This window comes from Nerophis lumbriciformis, linkage group LG37 (genome assembly GCF_033978685.3).
Source record: "Nerophis lumbriciformis linkage group LG37, RoL_Nlum_v2.1, whole genome shotgun sequence".
NCBI classification, from domain to species: Eukaryota; Metazoa; Chordata; class Actinopteri; order Syngnathiformes; family Syngnathidae; genus Nerophis; species Nerophis lumbriciformis.
In genome coordinates, this window is record NC_084584.2 from 14,102,123 (window position 1) to 14,123,722 (window position 21,600).

Below are 21,600 nucleotides of genomic sequence, written 5' to 3' on the forward strand. Positions count from 1 at the left end.
CGAGACCCTTGGTGCTCAACTGGTGACCATCAATAATACAGCGCGACATAATTACACTCTTAATGAGATCAGAGACGCTAATGCCGATGCCATCGTAGACACCTGGATAGAACTCACCAGCCAGGTGTGACCAGTAGCAAAGTCAACTGAAGGGGAAGGGTGGGTGACGGTCTGAGGTCAAGCTGCTGTGTGGTGGGCTTTCAGTTGTGACTCTGTGAGTACTTGTGGCTATCTGGTCTGGCTAGACTGCTTTCACCAACACTCTGGGCTTTGAGCTGCCCTGCTAGGGACGGTCTTCTGGGTTTGCCTTGCCTCGTCCCTGCATCGGTCTTTTGCGGGCTGTCTACCAGGTTGTGGTTCTGTCTGTCTTTGGGGTGTGTGCACAAAGTGGGGACCACTGTCCACACACTCCCATGTTCTAGCACTGCATCACTGCTGCCAACACAACACATACACTCTTTTATGGGTGCAAATTCCAAGTAAGGTCGTGTCTCTTTTTTTAAAAGTGAATCAATGAAACGTGATTGTCTTGCAGGGCTGTGAAAGTTCAGCAGTGTGTGCGTACATTGAAGATCCTGCACCTGGTATGTAGAACAACAACTTGTACAATGGATCTGACTGGTAGAAAATTTCACAAATTGTTTTGCTTTCTCACAGATGGAGCGTGCAGCACCGCCAACTGCAATGTCAGGAAGCCATATGTTTGCATCATGTAGATGTAAACGTCAACAGCGGCCCTTAATCATACAAGGCATGAGCAAACTGACTCTGCATGCCATAAATTGGCCAATAAGCTTTTTAATCTGTCCCAAATTTGCTTCTTTACTGCTATTAAATAAATTATTTCTGAAGCTAGAGAGTGGAGGGTGGGGTCTGCAGATCAGCGCTAAGACAGAGAAACAAGATTCCTACGACTAAGTTCTGTAAAAAAACTACTTTTTATAGGACATTTGTGTGTTTGTTTTCTTGTTTGGCTGTGTTGTTTGTCACATTTTTGCTTGATGATAAACAAGTCAAGGAGGTTGTCGTTGGTGCGTTCACATACTCTTGATGTTCAATGTTTGATTGTTCATCTACACTCTGGGTGTTTTAATCAATAAAAATCTGCAAATTACTTTTTTGTCTGTCATGATTTCCTGGTGAATTTTTCTCTCCAGTCACATTTAAAACCTTCTTTATGAGTCGTTCTGAAAATCATATCAGAATTGATCTGCAGCAGAATTTATCAGTATCAGAATTTACTTTCCGAAAACGCACACTGTGTATCTTGAAGGCGATGACATTGTTATTGAACTAGCATGGAAACAGTCGCAAAGCCGGTTCAGTGTCATGCAGCGATACTTCGTTAGGACACTGCAGTTACCTTAGACCGAGACAATTAATAAACAACTAAATATTTTTGCAAATCATTACAAAACAACACTAAAAGGCTGCTTCTATGAGGTGAAATTAATATAATAGTAAGTAAAGGAAATGTGCCTGTAAAATGACCACAATCGCCCCCTAGTGTACAAAAGGCACACTGCAAATAGCCAACAGTCACATTAGAGATAGAGCTTGGAAACTAGAACTTTCCATGTGAAAAAAGAAGAAACCTTGTTGTTATTTGAGAAATCCGACTATATCAGTGCATGGAAACTTACTAATTGACTATCTCTGGCGCCCCCTTGGGGGAAGATCATGTGGTGCGTGCTACTCAAGATTGCCAGTGGCGAGAGGGAGTTTGGTGAGACCAGGACAGGACAGGACAGGACAGGACAGGACAGGACAGGACAGGACAGGACAGGACAGGACACCCTTGTCAGGAGTCATGACATCATCAGCAGCTAACAGGCGAACAATGTGAGGAGAAATTATTAAAATAATAGATAATAAAAACAACATTGTTACAAATGAAATACATCCTTCCATCCATTTTCTACCGCTTGTCCCTTTCGGGGTCGCGGGGGGTGCTGGAGCCTATCTCAGCTGCATTCGGGCGGTAGGCGGGGTACACCCTGGACAAGTCGCCACCTCAACAAATCAAATACATAAAACATTATTCCAAATACTAACTATAATAAAATATAATAATGTTGGTGTGTGAGCGGGAGTTCACAGGTTGTTTCCTCTTTGAAGTACTTCCTGCTAAATACATGTTTATCACACACACTTTTCTCTTTAATTTGTTGTCAATTTTATTTAAAAATATTGTGTTTTTAAAAAATAAAAGACCAATAATGGAGATGGTGTTTATATTTTTAATTTGAATAACATTGAAAGTTTCAAGTTAGTGAAATCGAACATTTAAAAATGTTATTTTCATAATTTCTATTGGATAAAAATCATTTACATTTTCTATAGCAGTGATAGACTAATGACACAAACTTTTTTTATTTTATTAATAATTTGCTTTTTGAAATGAACATTTTTACAATGTTTAAAAATATCAAGAATAAAGTGTCCTCCGCATCCTTCGGCCCTCAGTGGGAAAAATGTGGACACTTCTGCAAAACACAAACCAAATGGCTGCTTTGGGCCACATGACCACTAGGGGGCATTATTTCTACACTAATATGCCATCATTTCCCCCCCTAACTTTATTGACAAACACAGACAGCAGTGCTAGCGTTATTAATGTTAATATAATATAAATGTTAAATACATATAAAAATACATGTCAACTAGGAAGTGAATGTTTGTATACTACATTACCCAGAAGGCTTAGCGCCAATGTTTCTGAGTGTTATTCTCCAAACCTTCTCTTGATTAGTGATCAGGGGACTCACGTGCCGCTCAACATATTTTTGTCCAAGTGGTTTCTCTGTCACATAACGTCAATTGTTTTTGCTTTTTCTCATGCACGCCTCACACAGCTGTACATTTCCCTGACTTAAGAGCAATTTTTATCATCTTAAGAATATAGCCAGAGTTTGCCGTATTCTCTCTCAGGGCAACAAAGAGACGTGAAAGCATGCTTTTATTACGAGCCGTATAGTCTATTGTATTTCCTGCCTTCTGGTCTTTCGAAGAAGGTTCTTGGTTCTTTACAATTACTAAGAATTTCAGCTGCGCGAAGACTAGAAGGCAGGCCCACATTACATCAGTTTTAAAATCACTAGATCGAGTCCCAGTGTGTTTCATCCATTTTAAGGTCCTTTGTATGGTTTATAAATGTTTTTATGGTATTGGGCCCTAAAAATAATAAACAACAATAAACTGTTTTTTTTTAAAGACTACAGCTGAGTGGAAAAAAAAACAAAAAAGATTGCAAGATGGTTCTTCTTTCTCTCTGTTGTCAAGTTTGTTGTAGTAGAATTACACAAGAAATGGGAAATAAACAAGTCGTCCAACATTCTGTAATGGTGGCTGTTGTGTTCAAAAAGGAAGTTTTAGGAACGCCACCAACTGTGTTCAAGCAATCAGCGTTGGAAAGCCCAGCCTGCACCTGATAAGGTTCCAGGAACCTTCCAAAAGTCCTCCCAAGCAGGCAGGACCCAGCTAACACGGAACGTTTCAGTAACCTTCCTGTGTAGTTCCCATTTGGTTTCGTCCAGAGGGAACGTTCGGGGAATGTTCTGAGAATGTTTGCAATAAAGTTGACAAATAACCTGAACATAACATTGGTTTGCATGTTCTACGAACGTTCCGGGAATGTTCTTAGTTTTGGGTCAGATAGTGGGTCAATGTTGTGCGCATGCGCGTTGAAGTCTTCCGCTGTACAGACAAAGAAAATTTTGAACATCGAGTGTGTTATCCAGCATTATCTAGCTGTGTTGGCTACCATCCGGTTACAAAACGTAAGTAAATGGGAAGAAACAAATGTAAAGCTTGTCCCCACACATGATTTTGAAATGTTTAGAAGGGTTTCAAGCCCTCAGTTGGGTTTTATTTTGATTGCAATGCGCGGCTTTTCCAACGGCTGCGCCACACAAATGCCCACATATGACAGATTTCTGCAGCGCAGCTGGCAAACCTCAACATTGTCGACTTTTGTTTCATTTCTATCTCGAAAGTATTTTGATATCAAAAAAGTTTTCGCGACAAGGAGCACTTCAATTATAAGCCAGAAATGTAAGAAAAGATGAAAAGGGCCGCTAGTTATTTAAAAGGTATTTTATTTTTAAAGTGCAGTTGTCGATAGGAAGTTGCAAACTTCTTGCGCATGCGCAAACACATGGAACAGTGGTCAAGCAGAAAGTCCAAGACGGCGGACTAAACGACGTGGCTTTCCGGAGAAGTTTCACATTTACGATCTTATAGATTCAAAAATAGCATCAAATACCTCAACTATTCGCATTATCTTATAAGATGGCGGAGTAGAGCACGTCCAAAACTGAAGCTCCCCTGTGCATGCTCTAAACAACTTTAAGCTACTTGGATTTCTGCCATATTTTTATTTTTCCTTTATGAACAACGCTTTCCTTATTTGTTGCACACCCGTTACAAACGTTTAATGAAAAAGGCAACAATGGAGTCGGGATCGTCCTCGTCTCAAACACCTGTCGTCACGGAGGCCTATCTTGAGACTTTACTCAGGAAATTTTTCAATGAGGCTGAGGATAGATCCCAAAAGCGATTCCAGCGATTGGAGGATCAACTTGGTTCAATTCAAGATACTTTATCCAAGCACGCTGCCGATATAGAATCTGTCCGCAATGAAGTGTCTTCTATTGAAACACGTGTCCAGAGCAATGAGGACGCCATGCTCAATTTCACCAGCACGCTCAGGAAGATTGAGGAAAAAATGATAGATCTTGAGGACAGAAGCAGGAGGGATAACATTAGAATAATCAACATCAAAGAAGGCGAAGAAGGAAATAACGTGCTGTCTTACCTGTCCGCCAACATCCCCAAGTGGTTCCCTGCCTTGGCTGCAAATCCTCCGGAGTTCATGCGGGCCCATCGCATTGGCCCCCCGCGACAATCTCCCCGTCCCAGGGCGATGATTGTGAAGTGTCTGCGGTACACGGATAGGGACCGCATCCTGAAGGAGGCTAGGAAAGTTCCTCTTCAGCTCTCCGGGAACTCCGTTCGCTTTGCCCCGGACTACAGTGACGCGACGGCCAAGCTGAGACGACCCTGCTACTCCACTATGTACAGCGCTCGGAAAGCTGGTTTTGAAGCCTTTCTCATTTATCCAGCAACTATCAAACTCTCCAAAGGCTCCCAACAACACTTTTTTGACAATCCAGCAGAGGCTGAAAAGTTCATCTCCGCAGCCTCGTAAACTCCACTGAACTTGGGGGTACTCACACAGAGACATGGACATACGACACTTGGTAAGACTATTTTTTGTTAGATTTTTCTTCAGTGAGACTTTTTCATCGCAGTGCTTGTGTGCCGGAGACAGGCATGGATCTGTTTACTTCCTGGGTTGTTGACGCGTCATGTTGCCACGTGACTGTTTTTCTTTTTTCTGTTTTGCTTTTTTTTTCTTTTTTTTTTTACTAAACCACAATATTATTTTGTACACATAGAAGATATATAAGAGTTTGTTTTTTGTTGTTGTTTTTTTTGTTTGATATTCGAACCTAACTACGAAAATGGTGTGATGAATGGAAATTATTTAGGAAACTATTTTTGCATTTTGAAGTTGTTCCATATTAAATATGTGATACTTACCACGCCTCATAAATATATAGTATATATATATATATTTGTTAATATTACTTCTTTAGTTTTTTTTACTTTTGCAATCGGATATTTAGAAGCTCTTGGGGGGAGCTTTTTGTTTTTTTTTGTTTACCATGTTTATTTTATTGCCTGTAGTGTGTGAGTGTATGTTTCTGTGTGTGTGGATGAGAGATTGTTTATGTGTTTGCTTGAGTGGTCCAGTTGTTGTGTGCATGTTTGTGTTGTGTGTCTGTGGCCCACAGTCCTTGACCATATGCCCTCTTCTCTTGTTCATGTTTCATGAACAGAGGAATGATTTATCTGACCATGATCACACACCCTCTTCGTCTTTTCATGTTTCTGAAATAACTCTATATGGATAGTTCTGATAGTGAATTCTCCTCTGAAATAGAGGAGAATGAAGATTTGACAAACTCCCACAATTTGGAATCAATCAGTTTCTCAGACCACATTAACTACAAATCACAAAGATTTATGAGCGAAATGGACCCAGATAGAAATGCTCCTCAAAACACCAACAATGATTGTTTATATTATACTGATGTCACATTTGATAAAACATTTATGCAAGATAAAAACATATCTCTAGTACATTTTAATAGCAGGAGTCTATACTCTCATTTTGATGATATCCAGGACTATTTGAATCAATTCAAATCTCCATTTAATATTATAGGTATTTCAGAGACATGGATGAATGAGAATACAAGTAATGAGTTTGAATTAAATGGGTATGAAATGTTTTGCACCAACCGTAAAAATAAGAGAGGAGGAGGTGTGGCTCTGTATGTGGACAAAAATATCAGCTGTAGTATTGTAAATGATATGTGTTTAGCTGTTGAGGAACTCTTCGAATGCGTCACTGTGGAATTATCATTTTCAAATAGGAAACACATTATTGTAAGCTGCGTTTATAGGACACCAGGATCCGACTTAAAAATATTTAATGAATGGATGGAAAAATTATTTAAGAGAAACAAAAAATATATAGTGTGTGGTGACTTTAATATCAACCTTTTAAATCCTAATAAACACAAACACACAGCAGAATTTATTGACACCATGTTCTCCATGGGCTTATTCCCACTGATCACACGACCCACAAGAATCACATCACACAGCACCACACTTATTGACAACATATTTTGTAACATTGTAGATCAGACTGTAACTGGAGGCTTGTTAGTTAGTGATGTCAGTGATCATTTACCAGTGTTCATGGTGTACAATATTAACTGCAAAACATCCAAACCTGTAAATAGTGAATATTATCGTAGAGACACAACAGAAAGATCATTAACAGCACTAAAGAATGATTTAGCGAAACAAAACTGGGATTCTGTTTTTCAAACGTCAGATATAAATGCAGCTTATAATTTATTTCATGACATTTTTTTCTCACTTTATGATACACACTGCCCCATCAAAAAATGCACTATAACTAACTCCACAAAAACTCCATGGATAACCAAAGGGCTTGCGAACGCTTGCAAAAAGAAAAATTATTTATACAGGACTTTTTTTAAGCATCAAACCATAGAAACAGAACAAAAATACAAAACATATAAAAATAAATTAACCAGCATATTAAGGGCAAGCAGGAAAGAATACACCACCAAATTATTAATCCAAAAGAAAAATGATATAAAGGGAATTTGGAAGGTATTAAATACAATTATTGGGCACGGTTCAAACAGTCCTTGTTATCCAGAGTTTTTTGTTGAGAACGACCAAATCATAATTGATAAGAAGATGATTGCTGACGGCTTCAACGTGTTTTTTGTTAATATTGGGCATGAGCTGGCAAAAAAAATCCCAATTAATGATGAACAGCCCACGGAACTTATTGAAAAAAATCTTTATTCGATGTTCCTTACTCCGACTGTCGAAAAGGAAGTCTTAGAGGTTATTCAGAAAAGCAAGAACAAAACATCACGTGACATTTATGACCTCGACATGAGGACCGTCCGGAACGTAGCGGAAGAAATCATCAAACCATTCACATACATCTGCAATTTATCTTTTCAACTTGGACAATTTCCTTCACAATTGAAACTCTCAAAAGTCATCCCCATCTTCAAATCTGGAGACAAACGCCACTTCACAAATTACCGGCCCGTCTCTCTTCTGCCACAGTTGTCAAAAATATTGGAAAAATTATTTGATAATAGACTTCGTGGCTTCATTGGAAAGCACAAATTATTATATGATTGTCAATATGGGTTCCGACAAAATAGGTCAACTTCATTAGCTTTAAGTGATTTAATAGAGAACATTACTAATGGTATCGAGAAAAACAAATTTGTTATAGGAATTTTTATTGATCTGCAAAAGGCTTTCGATACCATTGACCACCAGATTTTGGTAAATAAACTGGAAAACTATGGCATAAGGGGAGTGGCAGGGAAATGGCTGAAGAGCTACTTGAATGAGAGACAGCAGATTGTTCAGATCGACCAACATCAATCTACACTCATGAACATAACCTGTGGAGTCCCCCAGGGCTCGATACTAGGACCCACACTATTTATAATGTATATCAATGAAATATGTAAAGTATCAACACTGCTGAAGTTCATCCTCTTTGCTGACGACACAACCATTACATGTGCAGGTGACGACCTGAAGCAACTTCTGGCCTCTGTAACTGAGGAGATGATCAAGTTAAAAACTTGGTTTAATACCAACAAATTGTCTCTGAATTTAAAGAAGACCAAAATCATGCTCTTTAGCAATCGCAAAAGTGAAATACCCATCAGGATTGTTATTGATGATACACCAATAGAATATGTCCAACAAATTTCATTTTTAGGAGTGGTAATAGATGAAAATATATCATGGAAGCCTCATATAAATTACCTAAGGACAAAAGTTTCTAAATGTGTTGGAATGATGAGGAGATCATGTCATTTATTGAACACCAATGCTCTGCTTTTATTGTATCATTCATTTATTATGTCATATCTAAACTATTGTGTTGAAGTCTGGGGAAATTGTTATAAATCTCATCTACAGCCTTTAGTCACTCTGCAGAAAAAGGCCATTAGGATTGTGTCCAATGTTCACTACTTACATCGTTCGAATCCACTATTCATGGAGTTAAAGCAACTTAAACTGTACAATGTAATCAACTTTAAAACTGCTCAAATGATGTTTAGGGCATCCCAAAACTCTCTACCATCCAATATACAAAACCTATTCCAGGATAGAGATGCTCACCATAGTTACAGTCTAAGAGGAAACAAAAAATTACATTTGCCTAAATTTAGAACAACTTTAAAATCAATGTGCATTTCAGTGCGTGGAGTCAGTCTGTGGAACAACTTAGGGGAAGAGTTAAAAACCTGTTCTAACATGATTACATTTAAAAGACTGTTTAAAAAAGAAGTACTGAAGAAGTACGAGGAGGAAAGAGAGTGATGCCTTCAGCACAGAGCGATGGGAGAGAAGTGTATGGTCAGAGAGTGTTTGGGCCTGTGTGAGTGTGTGTGTGTGTGTGTGTGTGTGTGTGTGTGTGTGTGTGTGTGTGTGTGTGTGTGTGTGTGTGTGTGTGTGTGTGTGTGTGTGTGTGTGTGTGTGTGTGTGTGTTTTGTCTCGTCTTGTCTTGTCCCATAGTAACAGTGGTACTACTGTATTGTTAGTGTATAGGAGTTTTTCTTGTTTTTGTTTGTATAGTATTGTTCTTGTATTATATTGTTTATGTTAAATAGGGAGTGAGTGAGAGGGGTTGGGATATTATAAGCAATTGCTTCATCCAACCCCTTTTCAAGCCATGCATAAATGTCTCTGCCAAAATGTAAAAAAAAAAAAAAAAGTGTGTTGTTGTATTGTGCAGGTTTGAAATAAATACTTCAATCAAAAATCAATCTTAAGCCCACCGAACGGACTTTGAGTGTGGAGCGATGGCGGGTCATGTGAAGTGAAGATTGAAGACGTGATAGAAGATGGACGACTACTGCTATGCTAATGGCGACGTCCGCTAAAAGAGAACATGAAAGAGAATCAGCGCCACCAACGGAGAACAATCTGAAAAGCGAAGATGAAGGTGAGTGTGTTGCGTTCCCTCATTTGAAAGTTGTTTGAATTCCAAGCCCTAAAAATAGATCCAAAATGTCGGAAATGTCTGTTAGAAGATAGTAGCAGTAGTAAACAGTAGTATACATGTCATGCGCATCATTAAACCCAGTAGATACTAACTTCAGTGGAAAGTGTATGCACCCATATTGACAGCATGCTCACTTAACAAATTACAACTGAAGTTGTTTAATTAACACTGAACATTTTGTTATGCTTTCAGATGGTTGTGTACGTTGTGGTGGAGTTTTTGGGAGAACACACAGTGCTGTACCGGAGATTTGGACTGCAGAGGATGAAGAGGTATGCATAAATAACTGTTAAAGGTGTTTTCATCATTCGTCATAGATTTCTGGTCAATTAGCGTGCTAGATTTAATTGATTTTGTATGGGAGTTTGATGCACTTTTTGACAGTGCCGAATGTTCTTGCTTCACAGGGACTGTTCTGCTACTGGCCATCAACCAACGTTTCAACAAGAATCAAGCGAGGCGAGATGCCGGACAAGGAGTTGTGGGGCAAGATTGGAATCAGAATCTTCCCTCATTCCTTCACCGGTAAGAGCAAACTGGTCACAGCAAACCAAATAATGTTACCTGGCACTGTGAAAATTTCGATTCATCTCTTGAATACATGTACACTAGTCTTGTTATGACAATTTATTTGCTATATTCCATAAATCTCTTTGTTATAGAGTTCTATGAGAAGGCCTTGCGGTATGCAAAACAGACAAGAGTTTTCTTCCAACGTAGAGTCGGAGCAAGAAGACCCCAAAGGTAAAAGAAAGCGCTGGACACCTGAGCGCTACCGAGAGACTGAAGCTGAAGACATGGATGGTGATGGTTCGTACCAAGTTGTTCTGATTTCTGAATCATGATTGTGATGAAATAGGTTTTCAGACCACCAAGCAATTGAGGACATTTTTTCCATTCACCTGTTTCAGACGAAAATGATGAGTCACCCGAAAAGAGACCTAAACATGATGAGCTACAGAACTATGTGGTACCTTTGCCCAACGCACCAGTATATGCAGGGCGCCCCAAAGATCCGCACTCAAGACGCCGCTCGCCGACTCCAAGCAGCACCCACACCCCTTCATCCAACAACCAACGCTCAAGACGCCGTGCTCGCTGAGTGCGCTGAGTCCAAGCAAGACCCACACCCCTTCGTCCAAGAACCAATGCTCAAGACGCCGCTCGCTGAGTCCAAGCAAGACCCACACCCCTTCGTCCAAGGATCAACGAAGACGCCGCTCGCCAACTCCAAGCAGGACCATCACTCCTTCATCCAAGGACCAACGCTCAAGACGCCGCTCGCTGAGTGCGCTGAGTCCAAGCAAGACCCACACCCCTTCGTCCAAGAACCAATGCTCAAGACACCGCTCGCTGAGTCCGCTCAGTCCAAGCAGGACCCACATCCCTTCGTCCAAGGGCCAACGCTCAAGACGCCGCTCGCCGACTCCAAGCACCTCACAGGCTTCTGGCTCTGGGTCAAGAAGACATGCTCATGCCAATGAAGGTTTGTCCATTCATAATAATGATGAGGGGCGTGCAAGGAAAGCAATCTGTGTGCCGTCCTAAAACATGTGTAATGAATCAAATATCACCCACTAATTGATGTGTAGTTTCTTTTTTGCCAATATGGGAGTCGCAACAAGTTGCACAGCAACATATTTTACCTTTATGGAGAATTTTGATTTGTATTATTGCAGAAGTCCAGTTCAACATAAACCTACAAACCATTTTGAGCAACCAAGACGAGATCCTGCGGCTGCTGAGAGGTATTTCTGCAAAATCCACTGGGGGCGAACCAGTTGACATTCGTGATCTAATCCCAGAGAAACTCACAACAGTGGAACAACTCAATCTACTCTGTGAAAAACTGCAGGGAGATGAAGACTTTCGGCGGAAACTGGTACATAATTATAGCCATTACAATCATGTACCATTGTTTATTTATAAAAGGAATATTTAACCGTTAACGACTTAATGGGGCCATGTTTTTAATGGCCCCATATTTTCCACAGTCCTTTTGTACATCTAATACACTCCTAAATGTATGATTTGCGTAAATAAGCAGAATAAAGAGATGAAGTAATTAAAGTTTAATATAGAGATACTTAATGTATGCTCTAATTTTAATATTTTTGTTTTGGTCTCTCGTTTTTTTGCAGATCAAAGCCCTCAGTGCCATTGGTGGAGCCAACTTTGTGGATGGGGTGAGGGCGATCGTCAAGAACATTGGACAGAACAAGCTCTGGGAAAACTACAGCCTAAAAGGGATGAAGGGCAAACTGCCATTGAAAGGCCTCTCCATATGCAGGGTCATAGTCAGTAAGTTACACTTTACTTTTTAAAACTGTGTTGAATACAGCATGTCAGTAAAATAATGAAAAAAAACCGTGGAATGGCCCAAATTCCCCTGCATTCGAAGTTGAGGTTTTCTTAGCAAGAGTTTACACGAAACAAATGCATACTCCACTCAAGTAAATCTTTTGTTTAATTATGTTTAACTCTGGTTGTTATTGCATACATTATTTCAGAAGCATGCCAGATGACATTCAAGTCTGTCAAAACCCAAGAGGTCCATGACGAGCTAACGGAGGTGTTGAAGTATGCCCCCCACAGGCGCGGAAGATCCAAGCACAAGGTAAATATTTAAAACAAAAGACATGGACCATATAAATAATTTCATCCTGATGTATTATCTTCTTTGCATAGCCAGATCGAGGGGAGCCAGATGAGGTGGTTCGGGCATCTGGTCAGGATGCCACCCGATCGCCTCCCTCGGGAGGTGTTTCGGGCACGTCCGACCGGTAGGAGGCCACGGGGAAGACCCAGGACACGTTGGGAAGACTATGTCTCCCGGCTGGCCTGGGAACGCCTCGGGATCCCCCGGGAGGAGCTGGACGAAGTGGCTGGGGAGAGGGAAGTCTTCCCTGCTTAGGCTGCTGCCCCCGCAACCCGACCTCGGATAAGCGGAAGAAGATGGATGGATGGATGGATGGATGGCATAGCCAGATTTGTCAATACAAGTTGTCTTAATTGCTGCTTCTAATAACATCTTGCGACATTATTATAAAAATCTCCCATTCATTTCTGTTATTGCAGGCTGGCAAAAGGAAGCGAGACGAGAATGATCATGCGTGAAATTTCGAATGGCACTCGCCTAGCTAGATCAAGTTTAATTATAGACTAATACACCAAATTATAGCTTTATCTGTTTACGCTGTATCAACATTTACTGACTTCAGTTAAATAAAGTCATTCAAATTGCTACACTCGTTTTCTTTGTTGTTTTATTATGCCCAAAGCCTGCATGAATTGAAAGGAATGTCCCCGAGTAATGTTCTTAGACTGTTCTTTTTATGTTATTTTCTAACGTTCAAGAATCACGTTCTGGTAACCAAACAAAAACTCCACAAACGAACGTTCCCACAACGTTCCAATTTAACGTTCTCCAAACTAAACCAGAACGTTCTCCTAACGTTCTCCAAACGTGCAGTTGTTAGCTGGGGAACTGTGAAAAGTTCCTGAAGAACTAAGGCCCAGTCCCAATACACCCCCCTAGCTCTACTTTTTAGTCCTATCCCTACAATTACTTTTTGCATGTAAGGGTCGTGGGCATAACGAGGGGTAGGGGGTATGAATCTAGTCCTGTGAGGGATTTCAGATGTTGACTCGCCCAGGTAGGGCCAGAGAAAATTCCCCAATTACTGCAGAAGTTAAATAATACAAATTAGTTTGTAACGCTAGCTAACGTAAGGCTAATCATTAACATAACACACCTTCTAAAAATTCAAAAGAGACAACAGTCGTCGATGGCGGCTTCTCCTCCGTGTTGTTTATTTGTTTATTCGTCAACCAAAGCATGATGAACGATGAAAAAAACAACTCAATTCCTGCCGGGTTTGTTGTGTAATGGTGGGACCAGGGTTGTACGGTACTGCTACTAACAATGTCCTGCGGTACTAATGTATTTGTGGCTCCGAAATGACAACACAGGCACGGCTTCTTAAAGACGGGCTCTTTACTTGGGTTTATGCCGTGAAAACTACAGGACAAGACATGAAATACAATGCTTTAGACATAGTTCAGTCACAGGCAAATAAAGTGCTAAACAAAATAGCTACCTCGTGGCCGCCTGCCACTTCGGAGGTTCTTGGGCAGCAAATATTTCAGTCTTGTGCATACTAAATGAGCGTACTATAATCAAACCAATGTACTTTATAAATATACAGAACAATTCGACACAATATGACAAAATACCTTGTTCAGCTAGCTAAATGTTCTTGCTGCTGCTGATGGCTCGCTCAAAGTCCTTTGCATGTCTGGGCGAATGCAGGTCTCGCAACCTCCAATACTAAACCAAAACCTCGTGAGAATAGCGGTGTAACAAAGGAAATAAATTGCCCTTTTTATAGTAAACAAAATGTGTCTTATTTACAAAAAATGTAACATGAATTCACAACCATAATAATTTTCAACAAAAAATATTAACCCTTAAAACAAAAATATTATATGTAAGTTTCAACAACACTTACAGTATTAAAAAGGTTAATACTGCCTTTGGAAAATACTTTTTTTTTTCAATCAACATAATATGCCGTGCGGCGGTGACGTTGTTGCACCGAGGCTCATTCATGTGTCAAAACGCGCACACACACATCGCATACAAGAAGAAACAGTGTCGAAAGGAAGAGTGATATCGTAAACTAATGCAAGTGAATTGACTGAATTTCGTCACAAATATTTCATTTGTGTTTTATCTTTAACAATGTGTGTTTTACCTGCTACATGTCATCTTATCTGTGTACTTTTACTAATTATTGTATTTGTCTTAAAACGCGGTTTAAAATTGGCAACAATAAATCATGAAGCATTTAATACAATGTCAATAAAACCTCCGACTCAATTCTGACCTCATTCCAGATTATGGCAGGCTCTATGTAATATTAAATATTGTAAAGTGTTTTTGAGTGCTATAAAAATTGTATGTTTCATCATAAGATTTTATGCTAAAATGAAGACAATAATGGCATTTTTTGCCGCCCCCTTTATTTTGAGAAGAATCAAAAAGTATCGAAATACACATCAATATACATTTGGGTACCAAAATATCGGTATGGGGACAACCCTAGGTGGGACGTACGTGCAAACGTAACTACGTAGTTGCTTACGTGGCCAAACGTTAATTATGCAGTGACGTAGCAGGTGGTGTCCAATTCCTAGGGAAGATTACAAAGTTCTACCCCTTGTTGCTGCATTTCGAGGGTGTAGTGGTAGTGGGTGTGGGCTAGTGGTAGTGGGTGAGGGAGAACAGGGGGTTAGGCCTAAATCTACCCGGGTAGTTTTTGGTGGGTACACAGGGGGAAATTGATTTACTTGGGTAAATGGGGAAAGTTTCTGTAAAGGTTCCTGCGGTGGAAAAGGGCCCCCGTCTATGGAACAGCTTCATGTCTTTAACAGCAGGCTTAACCCTTCTTTTTTATTTAACATTTATTTATTTATTCATACTTTACTTTTTATTCAGTTCTGTTTATTTATTATATATTTACTGTGAATATATTTGTATCTTCATAATTTCCTTTACTCATATTTGATCCTTAACTCTCATGTTTTTTACCATTTGTAAAGGTTTTATTATTTTTAATGTCCATCGTTCCTCAGCGGGAACCTTCTGCATCGGGGTTTGTGGGGGGACTTTGTGTCAGCATCCAGGTGGCCGTGGTCTAGTGACGACCTGGTGCAGACATGGTGGGAAGTGGGTCATCGAGGAATTGTTTTTAAGTCTGCAAAGCACTTTGTGTGAAATGAAATGCCACACGTAAACTAAAACTATTTCCCAAATGTCTCATTTTGTGCCCCTCTGCCATGGTTGTTAACCAGTTTTGCTCACATTTTACGCTCCCGTGTTTGCCAGGGAACAAAAGGTGTGTACTGAATTAACGCCTAAAAACAAACACTAACATAATAGCAAAGGCAATCCAGTCTGTTTGCATGTTTTGAGTGCAGTGGTTTAGGAGTAGGAGAGTTACACAACGACGTGTACGTGTTTGACACAACCAACAGCAAAGAAACATGTGTTGTGTCTCTGGTCTGTATCGGGGCATAAAACATGCAACAGACACTACACATGTACTGTAAACATTTTTGACTGCAACATTGGTTGTCTTTTATCCATCAATCAAGTCCCGCCCCCTCCTCTAAATGGACACACTCACTTCCTGGTCTGGTTGCCACCTTCCCCAGTGTGATCTTAACGCTAACAAAGGATTCTGTCTGGCCAAACTAGTTTTATTAAGGAAACCATTAGCAAACCAACTAATACACGACAGGGTGTGTCATTAATTATGTTAAAGAGGCACATTAAAGGTCAGCAATGAGCTAAGGCGTGACACTGTTTTTGCCTTTTCTCATACACGCCTCACACAGTTGTACATTTCCATGTCTCCTGAAGACACCAGACCAATTTTTATATTCTTAAAAACATAGCCAGAGTTTGCTGTATTCTCTCTCATAACAACAAAAAGACGTGAATGCATGCGTTTATTATGACTATTGTAATGCCTCATTTCTGGTCTTTTTAAAAGGTTATTGCATCTTTACAATTAGTACAAAATTCAGCTGGACATGTGCTAATGAAGACCAGAAAGCGGACCCACATTACACCAGTTTTAAAATCACTAGATTGGCTCTCTTTGTGTTTCAAGATCAATTTTAAAGGGGAACATTATCACAATTTCAGAATGGTAAAAACCATTAAAAATCAGTTCCCAGTGGCTTATTATATTTTTCGAAGTTTTTTTCAAAATTTTACCCATCACGCAATATCCCTAAAAAAACCTTCAAAGTGCCTGATTTTAACCATCGTTATAAACACCCGTCCATTTTCCTGTGACCTCACATAGTGAAGCCAACACAAACAAACATGGCGCATAGAACAGCAAGCTATAGCGACATTAGCTCGGATTCAGACTCGGATTTCAGCGGCTTAAGCGATGCAACAGATTACGATTGTATTGAAACGGATGGTTGTAGTGTGGAGGCAGGTAGCGAAAACGAAATTGAAGAAGAAACTGAAGCTATTGAGCCATATCGGTTTGAACCGTATGCAAGCGAAACCGACGAAAACGACACGACAGCCAGCGACACGGGAGAAAGCGAGGACGAATTCGGCGATCGCCTTCTAACCAACGATTGGTATGTGTTTGTTTGGCATTAAAAGAAACTAACAACTATGAACTAGGTTTACAGCATATGAAATACATTTGGTAACAACATGCACTTTGAGAGTGCAGACAGCCCAATTTTCATCAATTAATATATTCTGTAGACATACCCTCATGTCAGCAGGCCAGAAGCTAGGGTCGATATTCTTCTCTTGACCATCTTCGGGACGGTGTGAGCCAAGACATCCAGGGGGGTTTAGCTCGCTCGTCTGCGGGAACAAACTGCCGCCATTGCTTGCCGTGCTACCGAGTACCTTTGTCCCTGAATTGCTCACACACTCCGGCAGATTCAATGGAGGTCTGGCGGCAGATTTCTTTGACTTTATCGTTGGAAATGCATCTGCTTTGAGTGTCGCAGGATATCCACACATTCTTGCCATCTCTGTCGTAGCATAGCTTTCGTCGGTAAAGTGTGCGGAACAAACGTCCAATTTCTTGCCACTTTCGCATCTTTGGGCCACTGGTGCAACTTGAATCCGTCCCTGTTCGTGTTGTTACACCCTCCGACAACACACCGACGAGGCATGATGTCTCCAAGGTACGGAAAACAGTCGAAAAAACGGAAAATAACAGAGCTGATTTGACTCGGTGTTTGAGAAAATGGCGGATTGATTCCCGATGTGACGTCACGTTGTGACGTCATCACTCCGAGAGCGAATATTAGAAAGGCGTTTTATTCGCCAAAATTCACCCATTTAGACTTCGGAAATCGGTTAAAAATATATATGGTCTTTTTTCTGCAACATCAAGGTATATATTGACGCTTACATAGGTCTGGTGATAATGTTCCCCTTTAAAGTTCTTCTTCCTTTGTTTTATAAATGTTTTATGGTATTGGGCCTTCTTATCTTTCAGATTTGCTTTTATCCCACACAACCTTGCAGATCCTGAGATCCTCCAGCACTCGTCTCCTAATTATTATTTCTATTTTAATGATGATGTCAGCACACAAAGTCAGAGGATGGCATCTTTTCACTATTATGGCCCCCGTCTATGGATCAGCTTCATGTTTTTAAGAGCAGATTTAAAATCCTTTTTTTTTATTTGGCTTTTATTTAACATGTATTAATTTTATTGAAGTCATTACGTTCTGCCCTCACTATATGTATTGAGGTTTTACAGCTTGGCAGACCTCTAACAATCCAAGACGTTCCAATAAAGTTCCAAAGCAGATGAATCCATTTAGGCTCTTTATTGTTGTTGATCTTGCACACTACTTTAGTCTTGTACTTATCTTTACTTTTGTCTTGCACTTTACTTGTAAAACTGAAATGCACACAATGACAAATGTATAAGCTACGTGATTCAAATAACATACTGAAATGTGGTACACAATATGTAAGTATTAGCTTTACACAAATATACAATACTATCATCAAACAATACTTCTGAGTGTTGAAAATGTTTCGCTGGTGGAAATATATGACTGGCAGTCATTGTATGTCCTCAAAACATCCATTAAAATAGTTTTTCCATCAACATCTTACTATCAAATTGAACCGATTCCACCTTAATATTGAAGTATATAAACAAGTTAAACAGTTTACTTACAAACTTATCTTTTCCAAGGCTTGTAAGGGCTAACAACTTGTGTGCTTCTCATTTGTCTCATAAACGGACTTCCTGAAATCGTCAACCCGGAAGTGTCTAAACAAATCACGCGTAGTACTTTCCTATCGCCACAAGGTGTCAGTAAGAGTCTACAATCAAATGGGCATAACACATTAATACTTGTTTTTATAATTCATGCTAGATTGTATTTTGTTCTATTGTATATTTACTGCAGTGGTGATTGCTCTAAGACTGCAAGCGAAACTCAGCTTCCCCTAAAATGTCAAAAAAATAAGTGATTAAATAAATAGTGTTGTGTGTATATGTTATTGACTAAATATGCGCTACAACGCGCTCTTTTGTTCAGAATCAGCTTCTTATCACTGGTAACGACGCGGCTTTCCTCTCTCTCATTCCCGCAGCTTCACGGTGCTTTAAACAGTGTAGACGCTGGCCGTCCACAGAGTTCATACACTGCAACGAAACGAGACGAGTCATAACAATACTCCATTACTTATTTTTTTCCAAAAGTGCCTCTTAACCTTACCGAACCTGTATTTACAATAATTAGAGCATAATCATTAAGTAAAAAAAACTTGGGAGGTGTCAGTGCCACACCCCACCGCAAGTCGCCGATTTACCCTCGACTTAATTTCAACTTTCATTTTAATTGTCTTAACTTTAATAGTTTAACTTAATTAGCTAATTAAGTCCGACCTTTAACGTTTGTTTTGTTGGGGATAATCGTCACACAAATAACATACCAGACTTTCCAGGGCGGTGTCAAGCTAGCATATAAAAGGATGGCTCGTTGTTGTCCTCAGTATCAAACATCTTCACTGCAAAGGTAAGACGACACAACTTGACTTACTATGACATTTTTAATACAACAGTGTTGGTCTATCATTGCACAGATGGCTTTTTCTCTTCGCGTCTTCTTCCTCGTGTGTGGGATCAGTGGAGTGTTTGGTTGGTAGCTAATACACCGAGACACTTTTTTTTACATATTTCCTGTTTGTTTTTCAAAGAACAATTGTGTTGCAGGCTGTCCTACTGGCTGGACACCCTGTAATAAGGAATGTTACATCTTCGAAGACAATCCAGTGTCTTATCAAGATGCACAGGTATGGATGGATTTCACGTTGTAAACTGTGCAAATAAGAGGATTCAACTGAGTGATCCTGTTTTGTACTTTGTCTCATCAGGACAACTGCATGGCCCTTGGTGCTGAACTGGTGACCATCATTGAGCCAGTGAAAGTGGATTTCGTTGTTGATCTGATCAAAAACGCTACTGCCATTGCCAGCAACCCTGTAGACACCTGGATAGATCTCAACAGCCAGGTGTGACCAGTAGCAAAGTCAACTGAAGGGGAAGGGTGGGTGGCGGTCTGAGGTCAAGCTGCTGTGTGGTGGGCTTTCAGTTGTGACTCTGTGAGTACTTGTGGCTATCTGGTCTGGCTAGACTGCTTTCACCAACACTCTGGGCTTTGAGCTGCCCTGCTAGGGACGGTCTTCTGGGTTTGCCTTGCCTCGTCCCTGCATCGGTCTTTTGCGGGCTGTCTACCAGGTTGTGGTTCTGTCTGTCTTTGGGGTGTGTGCACAAAGTGGCGACCACTGTCCACACACTCCCATGTTCTAGCACTGCATCACTGCTGCCAACACAACACATACACTCTTTCATGGGTGCAGATTCCAAGTAAGGTAGTGTCTCTTTTTTTTAAAGTGAATCAATGAAACGTGATTGTCTTGCAGGTCTGTGGAAGTTCAGTAGAGTGTGCGTACATTGAATTTCCTGGTATGTAGAACATCAACTTGTACAATGGATCTGATTGGTAGAAAATTTCACAAATTGTTTTGTTTTCTCACAGCTGGAGCGTGCAGCACCGCCAACTGCAATGCCAAGAAGCCATATGTTTGCGTCAAGCAGCCGATGTGAACGACAACAGCGGCCCTTAATCATACAAGGCATGAGCAAACTGACTCTGCATGCCATAAATTGGCCAATAAGCTTTTTAACCTGTCCCAAATTTTGTTCTTTATTGCTATTGAATAAATTATTTCTGAAGCTAGAGAGTGGAGGGTGGGGTCTGTAGACCAGCGGTAAGACAGAGAAACAAGATTCCTACGACTAAGTTCTGTAAAAAAACTACTTTTTATAGGACATTTGTGTGTTTGTTTTCTTGTTTGGCTGTGTTGTTTGTCACATTTTTGCTCGATGATAAACAAGTCAAGGAGGTTGTCGTTGGTGCGTTCACATACTCTTGATGTTCAATGTTTGATTGTTCATCTACACTCTGGGTGTTTTAATCAATAAAAATCTGCAAATTACTTTTTTGTCTGTCATGATTTCCTGGTGAATTTTTCTCTCCAGTCACATTTAAAACCTTCTTTGTGAGTCGTTCTGAAAATCATATCAGAATTGATCTGCAGCAGAATTTATCAGTATCAGAATTTACTTTCCGAAAACGCACACTGTGTATCTTGAAGGCGATGACATTGTTATTGAACTCGCATGGAAACAGTCGCAAAGCCGGTTCAGTGTCATGCAGCGATACTTCGTTAGGACACTTCAGTTACCTTAGACCGAGACAATAAATAAACAACTAAATATGTTTGCAAATCATTACAAAACAACCCTAAAAGGCTGCTTCTATGAGGTGAAATTAATATAACAGTAAGTAAAGGAAATGTGCCTGTAAAATGACCACAATCGCCCCCTAGTGTACAAAAGGCGCACTGCAAATAGCCAACAGTCACATTAGAGATAGAGCTTGGAAACTAGAACTTTCCATGTGAAAATAGAAGAAACCTTGTTATTTGAGAAATCCGACTATATCAGTGCATGGAAACTTACTAATTGACTATCTCTGGCGCCCCCTTGGGGGAAGATCATGTAGTGCGTGCTACTCAAGATTGTCAGTGGCGAGAGGGAGTTTGGTGAGACCAGGACAGGACAGGACAGGACAGGACAGGACAGGACAGGACAGGACAGGACAGGACAGGACACCCTTGTCAGGAGTCATGACATCATCAGCAGCTAACAGGTGAACAATATGAGGAGAAATTATTAAAATAATAGATAATAAAAACAACATTGTTACAAATGAGGGCTTCACGGTGGCAGAGG

General features: G+C 40.2%; 1 protein-coding gene across 1 annotated transcript; it reads left to right on the forward strand.

Annotated features, from left to right (window-relative positions):
• Positions 1-19,297: 19,297 nt before the first annotated feature.
• Positions 19,298-20,801, forward strand: LOC133577142 (snaclec A10-like). The gene is made up of 6 exons (XM_072912519.1): positions 19,298-19,318; positions 19,386-19,440; positions 19,516-19,595; positions 19,677-19,814; positions 20,226-20,268; positions 20,342-20,801. The coding sequence occupies exons 2-6, from the start codon at positions 19,386-19,388 to the stop codon at positions 20,407-20,409; spliced, it is 384 nt and encodes a 127-aa protein (XP_072768620.1). The 5' UTR covers positions 19,298-19,318; the 3' UTR covers positions 20,410-20,801.
• The last annotated feature ends 799 nt before the right edge of the window (positions 20,802-21,600 follow it).

Coding starts and splice junctions, on each gene's coding strand:
- LOC133577142 (XM_072912519.1), top strand. CDS start 19,386: ATGGCTTTTTCTCTTCGCGTCTTCTTCCTCGTGTGTGGGATCAGTGGA. Junction 19,441..19,515: donor TGGGATCAGTGGAGTGTTTG/GTTGGTAGCTAA, acceptor ATTGTGTTGCAG/GCTGTCCTACTGGCTGGACA. Junction 20,269..20,341: donor TGCGTACATTGAATTTCCTG/GTATGTAGAACA, acceptor GTTTTCTCACAG/CTGGAGCGTGCAGCACCGCC.